General features: G+C 45.8%; 1 protein-coding gene across 19 annotated transcripts in view; it reads right to left on the bottom strand.

Moving 5' to 3' along the window:
• Positions 1-23,648, bottom strand: part of LOC106580487 (armadillo repeat protein deleted in velo-cardio-facial syndrome homolog) — a 373,356-nt gene that overhangs the window by 58,369 nt on the left and 291,339 nt on the right. For all 19 annotated transcript variants that reach the window (XM_045703240.1, XM_045703244.1, XM_045703245.1 and 16 more), the window contains 3 exons: positions 10,665-10,848; positions 435-552; positions 39-210 (listed from right to left, as the gene is read on the bottom strand). In XM_045703240.1, the coding sequence (XP_045559196.1) occupies positions 39-210; positions 435-552; positions 10,665-10,848 (474 nt within the window). The remainder of the gene's footprint in view (positions 1-38; positions 211-434; positions 553-10,664; positions 10,849-23,648) is intronic.

The following is a 23,648-nucleotide window of genomic DNA, read 5'->3' as shown; positions in this document are numbered from 1 at the left end:
CTATGTCTCGCCAGTCTCTCTCTGTTTTGTCCTCTTACCTTTGGCCTTCTTCCCTCCAAAGCAGCCTGCGTCATCCTTCTTCTTCCTCTGAGGGCCCGCAGAGCCCGGGGCCTGCAGAACGGATGGGTCTGTGAACTTCTCGGCCCCTGGGATCTCTTTGTGAACGTGGTAAGACAGGTTCCTCATGATACACACACAGTTCTCCACAGACTGGTGGGGGGATAGAGGTAGAGGGAGGGACAATGTCAATTCAACCTATACAGATTGATCAAGCAATATGATATGAAAGGGACTGGTTATTTGCTAGAAATTAGATAGATAACAGCAAAACTCAGCAGTTAAGAGATCTGCATCCACGGTATTAAATGTCTCCAATGAACATATGGCATATTGACAATGCAGATACAGTAATATCGGTCGGTTTGGAGGCTCACCTTGTTGTCCATGTCTTTCTTGCCCACAGCTGACTGCAGGGCGTGCAGCAGAGCATCCACAAGCCCCTCACACTCCCTTAGTCTGCGCCTTGCCTCGGCCCCGTCCGAACTCACATTCCTGGGGTAGAGAAGGCAGAGAGACAGGGAGGTTAAAGAGACAGAGATAAACAGGTCAGAAACACAGAAAACACAACCACATGTTTTAAAGACCAAAAGCATTTAATTGAAAAGCATCAAGAATATAAACAGCTAGGTAGACTTGCAAATGGTACTTGCGGATTCTTCATTCCAAATCAGACTAATGTAAATTGAAAAAAAATATAAACACAACATGCAACAACAAATATTTTACTAAGTTACAGTTTATATAATAAAATCAGCCCATTAAAATAAATTAATTAGGCCCTCATCTAAGGATTTCACATGACTGGGAATACAGATTTGCATCTGTTGGTCACAGATACCTTAAAAAGAAAGGTAGAGGCATGGAACAGAAAACCAGTCAGTAACTGGTGTCACCACTATTTGCCTCATGCAGCACAACACATCTCCTTCGCATAGGGTTGATCAGGTTGTTGATTGTGGCCTGTGGAATGTTGTCCCACTCCAAATCAAATCAAATTGTATTGGTCAAATACACATCGTTAGCAGATGTTAATGCGAGTGTAGCAAAATGCTTGTGCTTCTAGTTCCGACAGTGCAGTAATATCTAACAAGTAATCTAACAATTCTCCAACAACTACCTAATACACACAAATCTAAAGGGAGGAATAAGAATATGTACGTATAAATATATGGATGAGCGGCATAGGCATGGTGCAATAGATGGTATAAAGTACATTATATACACATACGAGATGAGTAATGTGAGATATGTTAACATTATTAAAGTGGCATTGTTTAAAGTGACTAGTGATCCATTTATTAAAGTGGCCAGTGATTGGGTCTCAATGTAGGCAGTTTCTCGGTCCCAGCTTTGATCACCTGTACTGACCTCGCCTTCTGGATGGTAGCGGGGTGAACAGGCAGTGGCTCGGGTGATTGTCTTTGATGATCTTTTTGGCCTTCCTGTGACATCGAGTGCTGTAGGGGTCTTGGAGGGCAGGTAGTCTGCCCCCGGTGATGCGGTGTGCAGACTTTCTGGAGAGCCTTGCGGTTGAGGGCGGTGCAGTTGCCGTACCAGGCGGTGATACAGCCCGACAGGATGCTCTAGATTGTGCATCTGTAAAAGTTTGTCAGGGTTTCAGGTGACAAACCAAATTTCTTCAGCCTCCTGAGGTTGAAGAGGCACTATTGCGCCTTCTTCACCACACTGTCTGTGTGGGTCGACCATTTCAGTTGGTCTGTGATGTGCCAAGGAACTTAAAACTTTCCACCATCTCCACTAATGTCCCTTCAATGTGGATATGGGGTTGTTCCCTCTGCTGTTTCCTGAAGTCCACGATCATCTGCTTTGGTTTGTTGACGTTGAGTGAGAGGTTGTTTTCCTGACACCACACTCTGAGTGCCCTCACCTCCTCCCTGTAGGCTGTCTCGTCGTTGTTGGTAATCAGGCCCACTACTGTTGTGTCGTCTGCAAACTTGATGATTGAGTTGGAGGCGTGCATGGCCACGCAGTCATGGGTGAACAGGGAGTACAGGAGGGGGCTGAGAACGCACCCTTGTGGGGCCCCAGTGTTGAGGGTCAGCGAAGTGGAGATGTTTCCTACCTTCACCACCTGGGGGCGGTCCGTCAGAAAGTCCAGTACCCAATTGCACAGGGCGGGGTTGAGACCCAGGCCCTCCAGCTTAATGATGAGCTTGGAGGGTACTATGGTGTTGAATGCTGAGCTGTAGTCAATGAACAACATTCTTACATAGGTATTCCTCTTGTCCAGATGGGATAGGGTAGTGTGCAGTGTGATGGCGATTGCATCATCTGTGGACCTGTTGGGGCGGTATGCAAACTGAAGTGGGACTAGGGTGGCAGGTAAGTGTGAGGTGATATGATCCTTGACTATTCTCTCAAAGCACTTCATGATGACAGAAGTGAGTGCTACGGGGCGGTAGTCATTTAGTTCAGTTATCTTTGCCTTCTTGGGTACAGGAACAATGGTGGCCATCAGCAGACTGGGATAGGGAGTGATTGAATATGTCCGTAAACACACCAGCCAGCTGGTCTGTGCATGCTCTGAGGATGTGGCTAGGGATGCCGTCTGGGCCAGCAGCCTTGCGAGGGTTAACATCTTTAAATGTCTTACTCACCTCGGCCACGGAGAAGGGGGGGGGGGGCAGTCCTTGTTAGCAGGCTGCGACGGTGGCACTGTATTATTCTCAAAGCGGGCAAAGAAGGTGTTTAGTTTGTCTGGAAGCTAGATGTCGGTGTCCGTAACATGTCTGGTTTTCTTATTGTTGTCTGTAATTTCCTGTAGACCCTGCCACATACGTCTCGTGTCTGAGCCGTTGAATTGCGACTCCACTTTGTCCTTATACCAACATTTCGCTTGTTTGATTGCCTTGCAGAGAGAATAACTACACCGTTTATATTTGGCCAAATTCCCAATCCTCTTTCCATGGTTAAATGCGGTGGTTCGCACTTTCAGTTTGCGCGAATGCCACCATCCATCCACAGTTTCTGGTTAGGGTAGGTTTTAATAGTCACAGTGGGTACAACATCTCCAATGCACTTCCTTATAAACTCACTCAACGAATCAGTGTATAGATCGATGTTATTCTCTGAGGCTGCTCAGAACATTTCCCAGTCCACGTGATCAAAACAATCTTGAAGCGTGGATTCCGATTGGTCAGACCAGCGTTGAATGGTTCTAGTCACAGGTACATCCTGTTTGAGTTTCTGTCTATAAGACGGTAGGAGCAAGATGGAGTCATGGTCAGATTTGCCGAAGGGAGGGCCTTGTATGCATCACGGAAGTTGGAGTAGCAGTGATTGAGTGTATTGCCTGCGCGAGCGCTGCAATCAATATGCTGATAGAATTTAGGTAGACTTGTTCTCAAATTTGCTTTGTTAAAATCCACGGCTACAAAAAACACAGCCTCAGGATATATGGTTTCCAGTTTACATAGAGTTCAGTGAAGTTCCTTCAGGGCCGTCGTGGTGTCTGCTTGAGGGGGTTTATACACAGCCGTGACGATAACTGACAAGAATTCTCTTGGGAGATAATATAGCCGGCATTTGATTGTAAAGAATTCTAGGTCGCGTGAGCAGAAGGACTTGAGTTCCTGTATGTTGTTGGGATTACACCATGAGTCGTTAATCATGAAGCATACACCCCTGCCCTTCTTCTTCCCAGAGAGGTTTTTATCTCTATCGGCGCGACGTAGGAAGAAGCCTGGTGGCTGAACCGACTCCAACAACGTATCCCGAGAGAGTAATGTTTCCGTGAAACAGAGAATGTTACAATCTCTGATGTCTCTCTGGAAGGCAACCCTTGCTCTAATTTCATCTACCTTGTTGTCAAGAGACTGGACATTGGCGAGTAGTAAACTCAGAAGTGGTGGGCGGTGTGCACGCCTATGGAGCCTGACCAGGAGGCCACTCCGTTTGCCTCTTCTGCGGCGACGTTGTTTTGGGTTGGCTTCTAGGATTAGATCCACTGTCCTGGGTGGTGGTCCGAACAAAGAATCCGCTTCGGGAAAGTCGTATTCCTGGTCATAATGTTAGAAGTTGACGTCGCTCTTATATCCAACAGTTCTTCCCGGCTGTATGTAATAACGCTTACGATTTTCTGGGCTAACAATGTAAAAAACCATTATACTGCATAGTTTACTAAGGACTCGAAGCGAGGCGGCCATCTCTGTCGGCGCCATCTTAATTCCTCTTCAATGGCTGTGCGAAGTTGCTGGATATTGTCGGGAACTGGAACACGCAGCTGTACTAGTCGAGAGCATCCCAAATGCTGAAATACTCTGGAATTGTGTACAAATTCTTGCGACATGGGGCCATGCACTATCATGCTGAAACATGAGGTGATGGCGGCAGATGAATGGCATGACAATGGGCCTCAGGATCTTGTCACAGTATCTCTATGCATTCAAATTGCCATCAATAAAATGCTGTTGTGTTAGTTGTCCGTAGATTATGCCTGCCCATACCATAACCCCACCGCCACCATGGCGCACTCGTTGACGTCTGCAAACCACTCGCCCACACGACGCCATACAAGTGGACTTTGGTTGTGAGGCTGGATGGATGTACTGCCAATTTCTCTAAAATGACATTGGAGGCGGCTTATGTTAGAGAAATTAATATTCAATTCTCTGTCAACAGCTCTGGTGGACATTCCTGCAGTCAGTATGCCAATGCACGCTCCCTCAAAATTTGAGACATCTGTGATATTGTGTTGTGTGACAAAACTGCACATTTTAGAGATGCCTTTCATTGTCCACAGCACAAGGTGCACCTATGTAATGATTTTGTTGTTTAATCAGCTTCTTGATATGCCACACCTGTCAGGTGGATGGATTATCTTGGCAAAGGAGAAAAGCTCACAAACAGGGCCGTCATGTGCACAAAGTTTGAGAGAAATATGTTTTTTGTGCATATGAAACATTTCTGGGATCTTTTATTTCAGCTCATGAAACATGGGATGAACGCTTTACATGTTCGTTTATATTTTTGTTCAGTGTAGTTTGAGTGAATACAACCTGCAAAGAGGCTCTGTATAGGCCTTTTCAGAGAGTTTAGTTTTGGAGAGAGAGCAGGAGCTGCCAGGCTCGCTGGGGACTTCATTTAAGAATGTTTCCTTTCTGTGCCATATAATCACATTACCAACCACCCAGCAAGTCCTGGAGGAAGATGCCTGCCACCACTGTGGAGGGGTTGAGGGGGGCAGTCAAAGCCTTGTGCCCTGCCAGCATGACACACACACACACACCCGCACACACACACACACACACACACACACACACACACACACACACACACACACACACACACACACACACACACACACACACACACACACACACACACACACACACACACACACACACACACACAGTCATACTTGCAATCAGTCTCTGGGGCAGACTCCATTCATCTCAGGTAGAGCCTGGGCCATTACACACTCTGGGCTAATTAAAACTAATCTATGGTAGAGAAGCAGACAGCGCAGACCATCTGGGCCTCTATTCCCAAGTCATAAAACATCCCTTTTGGCCCAGAGAAATCACTTCCACCCATAACAGCCACCAAGGTGCATCCAACAGGGATTGTTTTAAAGGAAGAGTTGTGTGTGTGGTTGTTTGTGTGCGCTTACAGTAGGTGTATGTTTGGACCGACATACAAAGCGGGATAAGTGTTTTTTATTGGCAGGCATTTTATTGTTGTTTTTCTAGAAAGTACATCTATTGTGGGTGTCAATTTGTGCATGTGTGTGTGTGTGTTTCAATGTCAATCTGTATGTGTGAGGGTGTGTGTGAGAGAGAATGTGTGTGAGGGTGTGTGAGAGAGTGTGTGTGTCTGTGTGTCCATTGTGTGACCCGTATATCAACTGCCCGGTCCCAGGGGTTAGTCATGGTGACATGTGGCCATAAAGGGACAATAGGCTGTCCTCTGGGAGTGGGTCAGAGAAAGACAGCCTCCCTGGTCGAGACTGATGAAGTGTCCTAACCTCTGGCACCACCATGTCCCTCATCACAAGGTCATAATATACACTGCTCAAAAAAATAAAGGGAACACTAAAATAACACATCCTAGATCTGAATGAAAGAAATAATCTTATTAAATACTTGTTTGTTTACATAGTTGAATGTGCTGACAACAAAATCACACAAAAATAATCAATGGAAATCCAATTTATCAACCCATGGAGGTCTGGATTTGGAGTCGCACTCAAAATTAAAGTGGAAAACCACACTACAGGGTGATCCAACTTTGATTTAATGTCCTTAAAACAACTCAAAATGAGGCTCAGTAGTGTGTGTGGCCTCCACGTGCCTGTATGACCTCCCTACAACGCCTGGGCATGCTCCTGATGAGGTGGCGGATGGTCTCCTGAGGGATCTCCTCCCAGACCTGGACTAAAGCATCCGCCAACTCCTGGACAGTCTGTGGTGCAACGTGGCGTTGGTGGATGGAGCGAGACATGATGTCCCAGATGTGCTCAATTGGATTCAGGTCTGGGGAACGGGCGGGCCAGTCCATAGCATCAATGCCTTCCTCTTGCAGGAACTGCTGACACACTCCAGCCACATGAGGTAGCATTGTCTTGCATTAGGAGGAACCCAGGGCCAACCGCACCAGCATATGGTCTCACAAGGGGTCTGAGGATCTCATCTCGGTACCTAATGGCAGTCAGGCTACCTCTGGCGAGCACATGGAGGGCTGTGCGGCCCCCCAAAGAAATGCCACCCCACACCATGACTGACCCACCGCCAAACCGGTCATGCTGGAGGATGTTGCAGGCAGCAGAACGTTCTCCACGGCGTCTCCAGACTCTGTCACGTCTGTGACATGTGCTCAGTGTGAACCTGCTTTCATCTGTGAAGAGCACAGGGCACCAGTGGCGAATTTGCCAATCTTGGTGTTCTCTGGCAAATGCCAAACGTCCTGCACAGTGTTGGGCTGTAAGCACAACCCCCACCTGTGGACGTCGGGCCCTCGTACCACTCTCATGGAGTCTGTTTCTGACCGTTTAAGCAGACACATGCACATTTGTGGCCTGCTGGAGGTCATTTTGCAGGGCTCTAGCAGTGCTCCTCCTGCTCCTCCTTGCACAAAGGCGGAGGTAGCGGTCCTGCTGCTGGGTTGTTGCCCTCCTACGACCTCCTCCACGTCTCCTGATGTACTGGCCTGTCTCCTGGTAGCGCCTCCATGCTCTGGACACTACGCTGACAGACACAGCAAACCTTGCCACAGCTCGCATTGATGTGCCATCCTGGATGAGCTGCACTACCTGAGCCACTTGTGTGGGTTGTAGACTCCGTCTCATGCTACCACTAGAGTGAAAGCACCGCCAGCATTCAAAAGTGACCAAAACATCAGCCAGGAAGCATAGGAACTGAGAAGTGGTATGTGGTCACCACCTGCAGAACCCCTCCTTTATTGGGGGTGTCTTGCTAATTGTCTATAATTTCCACCTGTTGTCTATTCCATTTGCACAACAGCATGTGAAATTTATTGTCAATCAGTGTTGCTTCCTAAGTGGACAGTTTGATTTCACAGAAGTGTGATTGACTTGGAGTTACATTGTGTTGTTTAAGTGTTCCCTTTATTTTTTTGAGCAGTGTATATAAAAATACAGTGGGTATCATAAGTATTCACCCCCCTTGGATTTCTTCACGTTTTATTGTGTATCAGAGAGGGTTTCAAATGACATTTCTTTTCAATGATCTACACAAAATACTCTAATGTCAAGGTGGAAGAAAAAGTATATATTTTTCAAGATGAATGAAAAATAAAACACTAATATACTGTACCTTGATTAAATAAGTATTCACCCCCACTGAGTCAATACATGTTATAATCACCTTTGGCAGCGATTACAGCTGTGAGTCTTTCTGGGTAAGTCCATTATGCCCATTATTCTTTTAAAAAGTCAGATTTTGAGGATCATTGCTAGACAGATATGTTCAATTATTGCCATAGATTTTCAAGCAGATTTAAGTCAAACCTGTAACTTGGCCACTCAGGAACATTCACTATCTTCTTGGTAAGCAGCTCCAATGTACATTTGGCCTTGTGTTGTAGGTTATTGTTTTCCTGCTGAAAGGTGAATTCCTCTCCCAGTGTCTGGTGTAAAGGTGAAGCAGGTTTTCCATTAGGATTTTGCATGTGCTTAGCTCCATCACTTTTTATCCTGAAAAACTCCCCAGTCTTTGCCTAATGTCAAGTATACCCATACCATGATGCAGCCACCACTATGCTTGAAAATAAGGAGGCATTTACTCAGTGATGTGTAGTTGGATTTGCCCCAAACATAAGGCTTTGCTTTTAGGCCAAAAAGTGTATTCCTTTGCTGTGTTTTTTTTTTTTTCAGTATTACTTTAGTACCTTGTTGCATACATGATGTATGTTTTGGAATATTTTTATTCTGTATATTTGTATTCTACTTTTTGCTCTGTAATTTAGGTAATTATTGTGGAGTCACTACAACGTTGTTGATCCATCCTCAGTTTTCTCCCATCATAGCCATTGAATTGTTTTCAAATCACCAATGGCCTCATGACGACATCCCTGAGCAGTTTCCTTCCTGTCCTGCAGATCAGTTAAGAAGGATGACTGTATCTTCAATGTGTCTGGGTGGTTTAATACATCATCCACAGCACAATTATTAACCTGAACATCCTTAAAGAGACATTCAATGTCTGATTTGTTATTGTCACCGATCTACCAGTCACGGCCCTCCCAAAAGAGACTTTTGGGTGGTCCTGGGAATTTAACCCACTATCCTGGCTTTTCAAGGGCCATGCTCTACCAACTGAGCTACAGAAGACCACAGCTTAAAGAACTCATTCTCTCTCTCACACACACACACACACATACATACATGTACATTCATGCACAAACACAGTCTTCCAGAGGCAGGAATATTCACACCCTCATCCTCCCAAAAGGAAATAATATGCTAAAAAGCATATAGAGGTTAAAGTGACCTAAGCAGCAAATGTGCAGTTCTGTCAAGGCATGAGTAAACACAATCTCCCATACATCAGCAGATCTTCACACAAATCTGCTTCTGCCTCTGGCCAGCTTACTAGGCAACAGAGAGTGTCATTGGTTACAGTTGCCATGGAGATGTACTCGACAGCAGGTAGAGAGAGAGAGAGAGAGAACCAAAACAGAAGAATGGGTTAATCTGGAATGGGTTACATTTGACCAAAACAGCAGGGGGTTGGAAGAAAGCGTTGACTTGGATCCTGAACAACAGACTGCACTGACTGCTGAGCTGAGCTGCAGTGGATTAGGGACTGTGGGTTGGCTTTGATGGGGCTGGGGCAACATACAGTATAGCTGGTACAGAGGATATCTGTTGGTGCTTCACTAGGGTGGTATACTGCCAAAAGACAAGGCCCAAGTCACGACAGAAGACGAGAGAAAGAGGGAAAAAATACTAGTGAATTGTCTGAAGTTTTTTAAAGTCCACTTGGCAAAATGAATATTGTAGCTTCTAAATCTTTATTAGAAACACTAAAGGACCCCATAGCACTAGAGAGGCCATCCACAAGCATAATTCCTGGAGTCCCATGTGTTACAACATATTGGAGACTTCCTCAGCGGGAGCCAGTTGAGGTTGGACACAGCAGCCGTGGCTAGTTTACTGGTGGGGATAGAAAGCAGCTCTAGACAAACAATCCCACCTATCAACCTTATCTCCTGGAGGACTATTGGCTTAACTCAGACAACCAGACCAGACTCACTGTTTGTTATCTCCTGTCTGTTATCTCCTGTGTGGGTGTGTGTGTGGGGGGGGGCTCAAACACTGGCTTCCTGTTTTAACACTTTCACTAAAAGGTCAACTAAGGTCAGTCAGTAAGCCAGCTGAATAGATGAGGGCAGTAGTCTTGAGTGACAGTAGCTAGAGACTGGACTAGCTAACTTTTGTCTCCTGATTAACTCTAAGTTTGATAATGTGTTCCGATTGAGAAAAGGTTTATGGACACAATAATCCACAGCAGGAATACATTGAGGAGAATGTTGCTATCTACTAGATGCTGTGCATTATGTCATCTAGCCTTGAATAAATTGAGGAGGAAAACAGGACTCTCTCACTAACCTGTGATCAGATTTTTATAAATCTGCACACTAATTTCTTCTGGTCCAAATCGACCCAACCCAACCCCTCACAACCTTTATCTCAGGGAGAAAGGGACGTGGATTTAAAATGGCTAATGTCATTATGGGAGAGGTAACCATGGTGATAAGCCCTTTTGGCCCCGGAAGTCCTAATCAAGCATCAGGTTGCTAGGATGGCCTCTAAGGAACCTGATGCTGTCTGTACAGGGGTCTGTTAATAGCACTGCTAATGGACACAGCAGCATAGGAGACCATCGATTTTTATCTGTTCATTATCAGATGCACTGGTGGAAAATGTCTTTTTAACTCCCTCTCTCATTCAGAGAATAGCCTCTTCAGGTGAAGTGCTGGAGTGCGAGTGGTGGCCTGGCAGGTCCATATGCATTGTACCATGAGCCTGCTGCTGTGTTACTTTAACCACCTTTCATCTGCTTCACTATGGTGGAAGTACCTTTAAGAGGAGCGTGTGTAGTAGGCCTCAAGCAAGCTATTACCTCAGACATCCTGATGTGTTCTTGAAGACGGTGGTCCACTCTGCATCACGAGGTTTGGAGTCCTCGTTGGGCTCATGCTCCCAGCCTGAGTGGGGGATGATGACCTCGTTGGTCAAAGTCTGCAGTCCGTGGTTTATAATCACCATCTTCAGAGGCTCATAGGAAGACAGGTTCCACAGGGTCCCTGTGGAGTGGAGGAGGGAGGGAGGGAGGGGAGGTGGCGATTGGGATAGGGATAGAGGAAAGGAGAGGATGGAGGGAGAGGATGTGGAGGAAAGAGATATGGAGAAAGGAAAAACTGTCATTCTTTGATTACTTTCACATCTGAGTGAACAACCGTTCATGCAAAATGAAAGAAGTTACTAGTAACATACAAAACACAATGAGAACAAAGTCCTGTTTTCGCTCACACAGTGAGGAGATAGACTGCTGTGTCTCACACTGATTATAATTCAATCACTGTGCCTGCGCTTTCTGTAATCTCAGAGAGAGGGAGGGAGGAGGGACACACACACACACGATGAGGAGAGGTTTAGAAATCCAGCCGGCATGGAGCCTGGCAACAATTGCAATAAAGAGAGAATCAGGAGGGATTTCATAACAAAAGGATGTATCGGGGCAGGACCTTTCGGTTTGTGGAAAACAAAATATTATAGATTGACTTCAAAGTCCACATACAGTCCCCCACACACAGGGTCTTTATTTTGACTATCTTCACTGAAGTTGCCCTCCTCCCTCATCCCCCGGACAAGGCCTAGTGGGGGAGGAATAGTAAGAAAATGGTTTAATCTGGGGTCAGAAAGTATGGGCTCCCTTGGCACTGGGATTATTTCTTACTCAGACAACAATAGCAGCTAGAAGCTACACCGTTTAGCTAAATCCTCTATACACACACAAGCAGCACAGTTTCCACACAGTCAATATTTCCGCTGTCAGATCATGCTTACTGCACACTATAACATCTAAAAATACCTTTGTCCCTCTCGTGGGGTTAACTTGTGGTTTGAGAAAACCACTACCTCCCTCCAACAACAATAAGTACATCTGTAAAGTACTTACAACTGAAAATGGCCTCCATACTCCATTACCTAAACACTGCAAGGCCATGAGGCACTGAAGGCCTTAGCACTCTGGTAACATGGACCATAGCTTGCCTGATAGTGACACAGAGCTCAGTTCTGCCTAAGGGAACAGCCATGTCATATTGCTAGAGGTTCATTTGACTTTTCAAAAAAGTCAGTGGCGTGTTACTGTGGCACTCAGGCATGAACAACAGGAGACTGGGCTGCCTGGGAAGCTGCTGGGTTGATTACCTCCAACACTGGCCCATTAGCATCACCCCATTGGCTCTGACAACCAGCGGTAAACACACCAAAAGTAGCCAATGATAGTTAACAGCCCTCCATCACTGGTAGTCAACATTAGCAGGCACAGAGTTTAATCAACTATAGTATCCATGGATAATTAGTGAAAGCAAGCAGGTGGTCAACAAGCAGCCAACAGCAGCCAACGATAGTCTACAGCCCTTACTGGAACAATCCACAATCTTTGGAAGTACATTAATCAACATTAGGCACAATGCAATCAACTGCTACTGTACATTTATTTAAATGAAATTAAAAGAGAGAGATATACTGTGGGCAATATATACTGAACAAAGATTTTACTCAGTTACAGTTCATGTAAGGAAATCAATCAGTTGAAATACATTCATTAGGCCCTAATCTATTTCACAACTGGGCAGGGGCTCAGCCATGGGTGGACCTGGGAGGGCATAGGCCCACCCACTGGGGAGCCAGGCCCAGTCGATCAGAACAAGCCCCCCGGGCTGGCGTGGTTATACGTGGTCTGCGACAGTGAGGCCATTTGGACGTACTGCCAAATTCTCTAAAATTACATTGGAGAAATGAACATTAAATTCTCTGGCAACAGCTCTGGAGTAAACAGCTCTGGTGTAAACAAATTTGTGCACAAAATTTGAGAGAAATAAGCTTTTTGTGCATATGGAACATTTCTGGGATCTTTTATTTCAGCTCATGGGACCAACACTTTAAATGTTGCGTTTATATTTCCGTTCAGTATATTTTATGCACTTTGGCATTTGTTTTGTAGCTATGCTAGGAGAAGCTTAAGTGAAGTTGTCACGTAGAGTAGGCCAGAAGGCTAAACTGGAAAACCTAACCTCTATAAAAAATAAAAAGATGGCGGAGTTCTTCTGTGCAAAGGTGTTTATTTACATAGTGATTCCGGAACAAAAACAACAGTACTGCCATCAAACATCTACCTTATGGGACACCTTAAAAACAAAGTTGCCCCACCCACAGCTCAATCCAAAATGCCTCTCAATGAACTGAAAGAGAGGCTCCTTTTGTAAGGGTAGCCCCTCCCCTCAGAACAATTAACACTAATTAATTAAGCAATTACCTATTCAAACCTACATTTTCCATTTGACTAAACATACTCATTGCAACACGTTTTTTATAAAACAATATCACAATATAACATTTACAAAATTACATCACTACTGACAGTGTCTTTCAATATGCCCATTTACATTAATGAGCCATTCCGGACAGGCACTACAAAGTAAGCCCAATTCCCTTAGCTCGGGTCCTTATCCCGCATACCCGGAAGCTACAGAGATGGAGAGAGAGGAACAGAACAAACAACGCGCTCATCCATAACATCTAAGTATAATAAATATTGCTTGTATTAAATATAAACACTTGTCTGTATATTTCTTTATACCATAACCGGTTACTGACGTAAGTGTGAAATATACGTACTAAGATAGAGGAGTTAACTTGTGTGTCGACCCACATTGTTAACTTATCTGATAACGGAGCAGGGAGGAGTGATGAACGTGTGCGTGCGTTAAAGTACCAAATGCTGCCCGCGGCCAGTGACGGACTTCTACGTCACAGAAGTAAACATTCACAAATCAGAAAAATGGGAAAACAAATTAAACCTGTGTCTTGAGAAATATGAGATTTACCAAGAAGACTGGGACGTATAATCTGCTGTGGTACAGGGTTTTCTTTCTCCTTTCATTTCCGGAACCATCCACTGACAAAATAAATTCGGAGTCAGACAGCGTCCCAAATGAGTGAGTCGGCGTCCCGAACCCTATTCCCCATTAGGTGCACTACCCTATTCTCTATATTGTGCAAAAGTACTGCACTATATAGGGAATAGGGTGCTATTTGTGACGCCGCCTGGGTCCACAGTCCACACTAACAGCACATTATTACTGTATATTACATTGACCAGGCTGCTGATATGGCTGTCATTCCAAGCCCTTCAGAACCAACCATTAAAGGATAAAATACTGTTTGTGACAGTGACATCCTTCACTTTCTACAGTGAGCAGAGGAGAATGCATTTCTTTGTGGCGTAGCTTTAATAAATTACAAACAGTCGCCATAGCTCACAGTACAGCCAGTCACAATAGCCATAGCTCACAGTCACAGTACAGTTAGTCTGTTGACATGACTGAACGCTGGCTGGGGGAGTGACAGACAGTCTCCATGCTTCACAGACAGTGGCCATGCAGTGAGCAGGGTTTGTAGGGATCTCTCTCTCACTCCCTCTCTCACTTCATCTGGGCCAGATTACCTCCAACACAGTGCCATTTTTAAAGTGTGCGGGTTTTTTCACCTCATACTTTCTTTCCCCATCTCCCCAGGCCCCAAGAACCTGCTGCCTCATGGATGGACACTCCTCCCTCCCTCTCACTAATCAAATCCCAAGGTAAGGGATGGGACTGAAAGCCAATCAGAGGCAGGCCAGGCCAGGCCAGGGAGAGGGCCAGGGGGAGCTGGGAGATTTGAGGTGGACCAGGGCTGGACCCCCTTAATTAAGTTTGCTTCCCTCCCAGTCTCCATCCCAGGACCCTGGGCGGCTAATCCCATTTCTTGGGTGCTGGCTGCTGCAGCCATGCTGCTCTAACAGGCCCATTCACTTAGAGCTGCCCATTACACCTCATCCTCCCCACTGCCATTAATCACAGATTATAGCCTGGGAGAGAGAGAGGGAGGGAGACAGAGTAGGGAAAGAGGGAGAGAGAGAGAAAGGGAGAGGGAAAGGGAGGGAGAAGGAAGGCACATACATATGAGCCATACTGTGGGCTAGGCTGTAACTCTCCTACTGCTGTCACATAAATAAAGCAACACATCACGGCACAACACCTCTCCCCCAAGTGACCTACTTGTTGTGTGTATGTACTGACATGTATGTGTAACTGATAGATGCACGCACACTACATGTTCATGTTTTTAAATTCATGTCAATTGTAAATTATTTTGTATTTTTCGTTATGTGTCAGACCCCAGTAAGACTAGCTGTCACCATTGGCTTCGACTAATGGGGATCCCAATAAAATCAAAAAAAGCATCACAGCCTAATTGCTGAGCAGAGATGACGGATAGTCCAGGAGATAGTAGAGGAGGGGCCACGGCTGGTGGGAGGAGAGTTAAGGTACAACAGGCAGGGGGCCACATATATGTTGATTGGGCTGTGTGTATGAGTGTGTCTGTGGATGTGTCTAAAGAGAATTTGTGTATGACAGGGTTTCCGTTAGCCGGTAATTGCCGGCTTTTGTCCAATAAAAAAAATGAAAAGCCGATAAATCCAATTGTTTCTGGCCAAATTGACTGGGCCAGCAGAAAAAACAACGGTAGGCGGCTATCAGCACGTCACCCACCACTTTACAATGTGAGCTGGAGGCAGTATGCATTTTCAAAACATACTTAATTGTTTGAAACCTGAATGTTTTACTTCATAGTATGAGGCATGTCTTACCTTGCTTGAAAATCCTACCATGGAAACATAAAGGCAATTATTTTATAAAGACTTCATAGGAGGTGAGTGAGTTTCAAGTTTAGGGGGAGCATACAATTTATTCTACCAGTTATGATTTTCATATGCACATTTTTGTGGAATAGTTTCATTTCAATAATAACATTTTCCTTTCTCAAAATCATTGTCACGTGGTTAATTAAAATTATAAAAATATAAAACTTAAAATGCATCTAATGCGAGATCATCAGCCTCTGCCACATGGACACGTTGATACACTGTGATCATTGGTGGCTAAATGAGAGCATGGAACTCCGAGATGGCCAATGCAGCCGTTGGCCTTTACCTTCCATTGTAAACTAAGTAAAAATACATAAAGCCGACAAAATAAAAACAGAAGAAAATCTATTGATGAAAATGCTGGTTCTTTCAATCACATTAATCTCTCTACTCAGCCTGTCTGCCTGCCTTTCTATCTGTCTTGATTTGAGCTGTGCTAGTGAAGTGCAATATTGAATCAAATCAATCAACTGGATCTGGTCTGAAGCTCTCTCTAGCGAACTTGAAATATTGTATCAACTAGCCTATTCTGGGCCCTCAGAGTTTCCACAGACAGCTGTTTTTACACAAGGGAAAAGTGTTCAGGTATTTTATGATGTTTCCACTGGATATATGGGATTATCAGATGATGATATGTTGATCTTTCACACCGAGGCTTGGTGATTATTGAGGGGGAGATTGTTGGAAAGATTTAAAAAATAGTCCAGCTGTGAGGAACTGCTAGGCCATAATTCACAATGGATGTTCAAAAAAATACTTTGTTGACTTACTATGTGAGGTGAAGAAAAAATGACTGAGAAGCTCAGCTTATTAGTGGTGGACATGATGAGTTAAGCCAATCAGAAATCAGACATTCCCAAATGGGCACTCTCCTAAATGTGCGCACTGCAGGCCAGTTAGACTATTTCTATACATGCTCCCTCAACATTAACAAGGCAGAGAAACCAGACACATGCTCATTGCTCACATGGAGCACCAAAACATATTTCTCACAAGTGTAGCAGGTTGTGACTCTGCAAACAAGTTTCCACTCAGAGAATAAGAACGGTAAATGACTGTAGGCCAAATTAGCAATACAATGCATTAACATAAATGAATGTAATCAAATGATGGGGATTAACAGTACATTTACTACTGGAGACATATGTAATGGGGAATTGATATAAACAACCAAAGGGCAAACGATTCACACAATGAAACAAATCTTGGCCACACACCCCTCCCTTTTATCTTGTCTCAACATTTTTAATTATACTCAAGACACCTTATTTTTATACATATTTTACATGCCTTTCACTGACAGCCCAACTCAATAATCAGCTAGGCCTTTTGGCACGCACACCGCCTATGAAAGACTTCCTCATATGCCATTTCTCTCCCGTTCTATTGGTTTTCATATCAACTTTCTTTTGTTGTCCAGAAGTCAAAAGCACAATCCTAGACATATCAGCAACACATCCTAGTTTTTGCATCTTTAGATTCAACCTCTTTCTGAGTTTCTAACAGAGATTTTCTTCTCTGTCATATACCGCTCGCATCGGTGTGGTATTTTCCCACAAATTGCATTTTTGCAATAGTTTGAAAATTACATTTTATTGGCTGCTTCATTACAGGAGTTGCATGGTATGTTAAGATGAATTACCATAATGTAAATGTGATTTCTGTCATTATGAGCACCGTGGGTGGACGCCCTAATGCAGGGGTGTCAAACTCTTTCCACGGCGGACCATGTGTCTGCGGGTTTTTGTTTTTTCCTTTCAATTAAGACCTCGACAACCAGGTGAGGGAGTTCCTTACTAATTAGTGACCTTAATTAATCAATGAAGTACAAGGGTGGAACAAAAACCTGCATACACTCAGCCCTTCCTGGAATGAGTTTGACACATGTGCTCTAATGCAAATGGGTCTGGTAAATTTCGGCAATAGCTGGTGAATAAAAATCTTCCCTGTCATGTTGTCCGGTGCCACATTTTCCAAACGGAAACTCTGGTGTATGAGTGTGTCTGTGTCCAGAGAGAATGTGTGTATGAGTGTGGATGTGTCTAGAGAGTTCAGTTGGAACAGACCCATATGAAACAGCTGGCCCCTACCTAGATCTCAGCAGGGTGGCCAGCCCACAAGCAGCACCAATCCACTGCAGTGTGTGTGTGTGTGTCCGCACCAGACCACACACTGTGTAAGCAGCCCAGGGCCACCCTGCAGGGACTGACACACACACACACACACACACACACACACGCACACACACGCACACACACACACACACACACACACACACACACACACACACACACACACACACACACACACACACACACACACACACACACACACACACACACACACACACACACCTTTCCTCACCAACTTTAAAAAGAGCAGAACCCTTTCCTGGGCCACGAATCAACTCAAGTGCCACTCCAAGTCTCTGCCTGTGCCCTCACTCTCTCCTCTTCCCATCCTACCACACAGGGGGCTCGAATAAAATAAATCCTGTCTGGAATCGGTGGTGTGTGTGTGTGTGTGTGTGTGTGTGTGTGTGTGTGTGTGTGTGTGTGTGTGTGTGTGTGTGTGTGTGTGTGTGTGTGTGTGTGTGTGGGGGGGCTACCTAGTCCATATACACCCCCCTGCTACCTATTCCCTATACACTCCCCTGCTACCTAGTCCCTATACACTCCCCTGCTACCTAGTCCCTATACACTCCCCTGCTACCTATTCCATATCCACTCCCCTGCTACCTAGTCCCTATAAACTCCCCTGCTACCTATTCCCTATACACTCCCCTGCTACCTAGTCCATATACACTCCCCTGCTACCTAGTCCCTATACACTCCCCTGCTACCTATTCCATATACACTCCCCTGCTACCTAGTCCCTATACACTCCCCTGCTACCTATTCCATATACACTCCCCTGCTACCTAGTCCCTATACACTCCCCTGCTACCTATTCCATATACACTCCCCTGCTACCTAGTCCCTATACACTCCCCTGCTACCTATTCCCTATACACTCCCCTGCTACCTAGTCCATATACACTCCCCTGCTACCTAGTCCCTATACACTCCCCTGCTACCTATTCCATATACACTCCCCTGCTACCTAGTCCCTATACACTCCCCTGCTACCTATTCCATATACACTCCCCTGCTACCTAGTCCCTATACACTCCCCTGCTACCTATTCCCTATACACTCCCCTGCTACCTAGTCCCTATTCACTCCCCTGCTACCTAGTCCCTATACACTCCCCTGCTACCTAGTCCATATACACTCCCCTGCTACCTAGTCCCTATACACTCCCCTGCTACCTATTCCATATACACTCCCCTGCTACCTAGTCCCTATACACTCCCCTGCTACCTATTCCATATACACCCCCCTGCTACCTAGTCCCTATACACTCCCCTGCTACCTATTCCCTATACACTCCCCTGCTACCTAGTCCATATACACTCCCCTGCTACCTAGTCCCTATACACTCCCCTGCTACCTATTCCATATCCACTCCCCTGCTACCTAGTCCCTATAAACTCCCCTGCTACCTATTCCCTATACACTCCCCTGCTACCTAGTCCATATACACTCCCCTGCTACCTAGTCCCTATACACTCCCCTGCTACCTATTCCATATACACTCCCCTGCTACCTAGTCCCTATACACCCCCCTGCTACCTAGTCCCTATACACTCCCCTGCTACCTATTCCCTATACACTCCCCTGCTACCTAGTCCATATACACTCCCCTGCTACCTAGTCCCTATACACTCCCCTGCTACCTATTCCATATACACTCCCCTGCTACCTAGTCTGGTGTTATTTGGACATAAATTATGAACTTTGTCAAAAGAAACCACATTTGTTCCGGACCTGGGATGCCTTCCGGACCTGGGATGCCTGCCTTCTGATGGAGATAATCAAAGGTAAGGGGATATTTACAATGTTATTATCGATATTAGATGATGCTAACTGTATAGCATAGCTTATTGTTCTTAGCATAGCACCCCGTTTATTGCAAAATGTGATTTCCCAGTAAAGTTATTTTGAGATCTGGCCATTCGGTAGCAATTACGAGATGATAATATATTATTCTTTGAATGACAATATTATAATTTACCAATGTTTTCGAATAGTAATTTTGTTATGTTCACCGGAAGCATTTCAGAGAAGAAAAAATCTGAATTTCACGCTACTGTAAAATGCTGTTTTTGGATATAAATATGAACTTGATGGAACAAAAAATGCATGTATTGTATAACATAATGTCCTAGGAGTGTCATCTGATGGAGATTGACAAAGGTTAGTGCATAATTCTAGCTGGTTTCTGCTTTTGGTGACGCCTGACCTTGAATTGAAAATGGATGTTTGTACTTTTGTGGCTATGTACTGTCCTAACATAATCTAACTTTATGCTTTTGCCGTAAAGCCTCTTTGAAAATCGAACAATGTGGTTAGATTAAGGAGATGTTTATCTTTTAAATTGTGTAAAATAGTTGATTGTTTGAGAAATTGAAATTATTAGATTTTTGATGTTTTGAATTTCCAGCCTTGTTAGCAATCCCGACTCGGGGTTCATTGCTAACCTGTAGCCCCAACAGGATATACACTCCCCTGCTACCTAGTCCCTATACACTCCCCTGCTACCTATTCCATATACACTCCCCTGCTACCTAGTCCCTATACACTCCCCTGCTACCTATTCCCTATACACTCCCCTGCTACCTAGTCCATATACACTCCCCTGCTACCTAGTCCGTATACACTCCCCTGCTACCTATTCCATATACACTCCCCTGCTACCTAGTCCCTATACACTCCCCTGCTACCTATTCCATATACACTCCCTTGCTACCTAGTCCCTATACACTCCCCTGCTACCTATTCCCTATACACTCCCCTGCTACCTAGTCCCTATACAATCCCCTGCTACCTATTCCATATACACTCCCCTGCTACCTAGTCCCTATACACTCCCCTGCTACCTATTCCATATACACTCCCCTGCTACCTAGTCCCTATTCACTCCCCTGCTACCTAGTCCCTATACACTCCCCTGCTACCTAGTCCATATACACTCCCCTGCTACCTAGTCCCTATACACTCCCCTGCTACCTATTCCATATACACTCCCCTGCTACCTAGTCCCTATACACTCCCCTGCTACCTAGTCCCTAAACACTCCCCTGCTACCTAGTCCCTAAACACCCACCTGCTACCTAGTCCCTATACACTCTCCTGCTACCTAGTCCTATGCACTCCCCTGCTACCTATTCCCTATACACTCCCCTGCCACCTAGTCCCTATACACTCCCCTGCTACCTAGTCCCTATACACTCCCCTGCTAACTAGTCCCTATGCACTCCGCTGCTACCTATTCCCTATGCACTCCCCTGCTACCTAGTCCATATACACTCCCCTGCTACCTATTCCCTATGCACTCCCCTGCTACCTATTCCCTATACACTCCCCTGCTACCTAGTCCTATACACTCCCCTGCTACCTAGTCCCTATACACTCCCCTGCTACCTAGTCCCTATACACTCCCCTACTACCTATTCCATATATATATGTGTGTGTGTGTGTGTGTGTGTGTGTGGGGGGGGGGCTACCTAGTCCATATACACCCCCCTGCTACCTATTCCCTATACACTCCCCTGCTACCTAGTCCCTATACACTCCACTGCTACCTATTCCCTATACACTCCCCTGCTACCTAGTCCCGATACACTCCCCTGCTACCTAGTCCCTATACACTCCCCTGCTACCTATTCCATATACACTCCCCTGCTACCTAGTCCCTATACACTCCCCTGCTACCTATTCCATATACACTCCCCTGCTACCTAGTCCCTATTCACTCCCCTGCTACCTAGTCCCTATACACTCCCCTGCTACCTAGTCCATATACACTCCCCTGCTACCTAGTCCCTATACACTCCCCTGCTACCTATTCCATATACACTCCCCTGCTACCTAGTCCCTATACACTCCCCTGCTACCTAGTCCCTAAACACTCCCCTGCTACCTAGTCCCTATACACCCACCTGCTACCTAGTCCCTATACACTCTCCTGCTACCTAGTCCTATGCACTCCCCTGCTACCTATTCCCTATACACTCCCCTGCCACCTAGTCCCTATACACTCCCCTGCTACCTAGTCCCTATGCACTCCCCTGCTACCTATTCCCTATACACTCCCCTGCTACCTAGTCCCTATGCACTCCCCTGCTACCTAGTCCCTATACACTCCCCTGCTACCTATTCCATATACACTCCCCTGCTACCTAGTCCCTATACACTCCCCTGCTACCTAGTCCATATACACTCCCCTGCTACCTAGTCCCTATACACTCCCCTGCTACCTATTCCATATACACTCCCCTGCTACCTAGTCCCTATACACTCCCCTGATACCTATTCCATATACACTCCCCTGCTACCTAGTCCCTATACACTCCCCTGCTACCTAGTCCCTATACACTCCCCTGCTACCTATTCCATATATATGTGTGTGTGTGTGTGTGGGGGGGGGGGGCTACCTAGTCCATATACACTCCCCTGCTACCTATTCCTTATACACTCCCCTGCTACCTAGTCCCTATACACTCCACTGCTACCTATTCCCTATACACTCCCCTGCTACCTAGTCCCTATACACTCCCCTGCTACCTAGTCCCTATACACTCCCCTGCTACCTATTCCATATACACTCCCCTGCTACCTATTCCCTATACACTCCACTGCTACCTATTCCCTATACACTCCCCTGCTACCTAGTCCCTATACACTCCCCTGCTACCTAGTCCCTATACACTCCCCTGCTAACTATTCCATATACACTCCCCTGCTACCTAGTCCCTATACACTCCCCTGCTACCTAGTCCCTATTCACTCCCCTGCTACCTATTCCCTATACACTCCCCTGCTACCTAGTCCCTATTCACTCCCCTGCTACCTATTCCCTATACACTCCCCTGCTACCTAGTCCATATACACTCCCCTGCTACCTAGTCCCTATACACTCCCCTGCTACCTAGTCCCTATACACTCCACTGCTACCTATTCCCTATACACTCCCCTGCTACCTAGTCCCTATACACTCCCCTGCTACCTAGTCCCTATACACTCCCCTGCTACCTATTCCATATACACTCCCCTGCTACCTATTCCCTATGCACTCCCCTGCTACCTATTCCCTATGCACTCCCCTGCTACCTAGTCCCTATGCACTCCCTGCTACCTAGTCCCTATGCACTCCCCTGCTACCTATTCCCTATACACTCCCCTGCTACCTAGTCCCTATACACTCCCCTGCTACCTAGTCCCTATGCACTCCCTGATACCTAGTCCCTATACACTCCCCTGCTACCTAGTCCCTATACACTCCCCTGCTACCTATTCCCTATACACTCCCCTGCTACCTAGTCCCTATACACTCCCCTGCTACCTATTCCATATACACTCCCCTGCTACCTAGTCCCTATACACTCCCCTGCTACCTATTCCATATATATGTGTGTGTGTGTGTGTGGGGGGGGGGGCTACCTAGTCCATATACACCCCCCTGCTACCTATTCCCTATACACTCCCCTGCTACCTAGTCCCTATACACTCCACTGCTACCTATTCCCTATACACTCCCCTGCTACCTAGTCCCTATACACTCCCCTGCTACCTAGTCCCTATACACTCCCCTGCTACCTATTCCATATACACTCCCCTGCTACCTAGTCCCTATACACTCCCCTGCTACCTAGTCCCTATTCACTCCCCTGCTACCTATTCCCTATACACTCCCCTGCTACCTAGTCCCTATTCACTCCCCTGCTACCTATTCCCTATACACTCCCCTGCTACCTAGTCCATATACACTCCCCTGCTACCTAGTCCCTATACACTCCCCTGCTAACTATTCCATATACACTCCCCTGCTACCTAGTCCCTATACACTCCCCTGCTACCTATTCACTATACACTCCCCTGCTACCTAGTCCATATACACTCCCCTGCTACCTAGTCCCTATTCACTCCCCTGCTACCTATTCCCTATACACTCCCCTGCTACCTATTCCATATACACTCCCCTGCTACCTATTCCCTATACACTTCCCTGCTACCTAGTCCCTAT

The sequence above is a fragment of the Salmo salar genome, chromosome ssa20, assembly GCF_905237065.1.
Source record: "Salmo salar chromosome ssa20, Ssal_v3.1, whole genome shotgun sequence".
NCBI classification, from domain to species: domain Eukaryota; kingdom Metazoa; phylum Chordata; class Actinopteri; order Salmoniformes; family Salmonidae; genus Salmo; species Salmo salar.
This window is presented reverse-complemented; position numbering and strand designations above follow the sequence as displayed.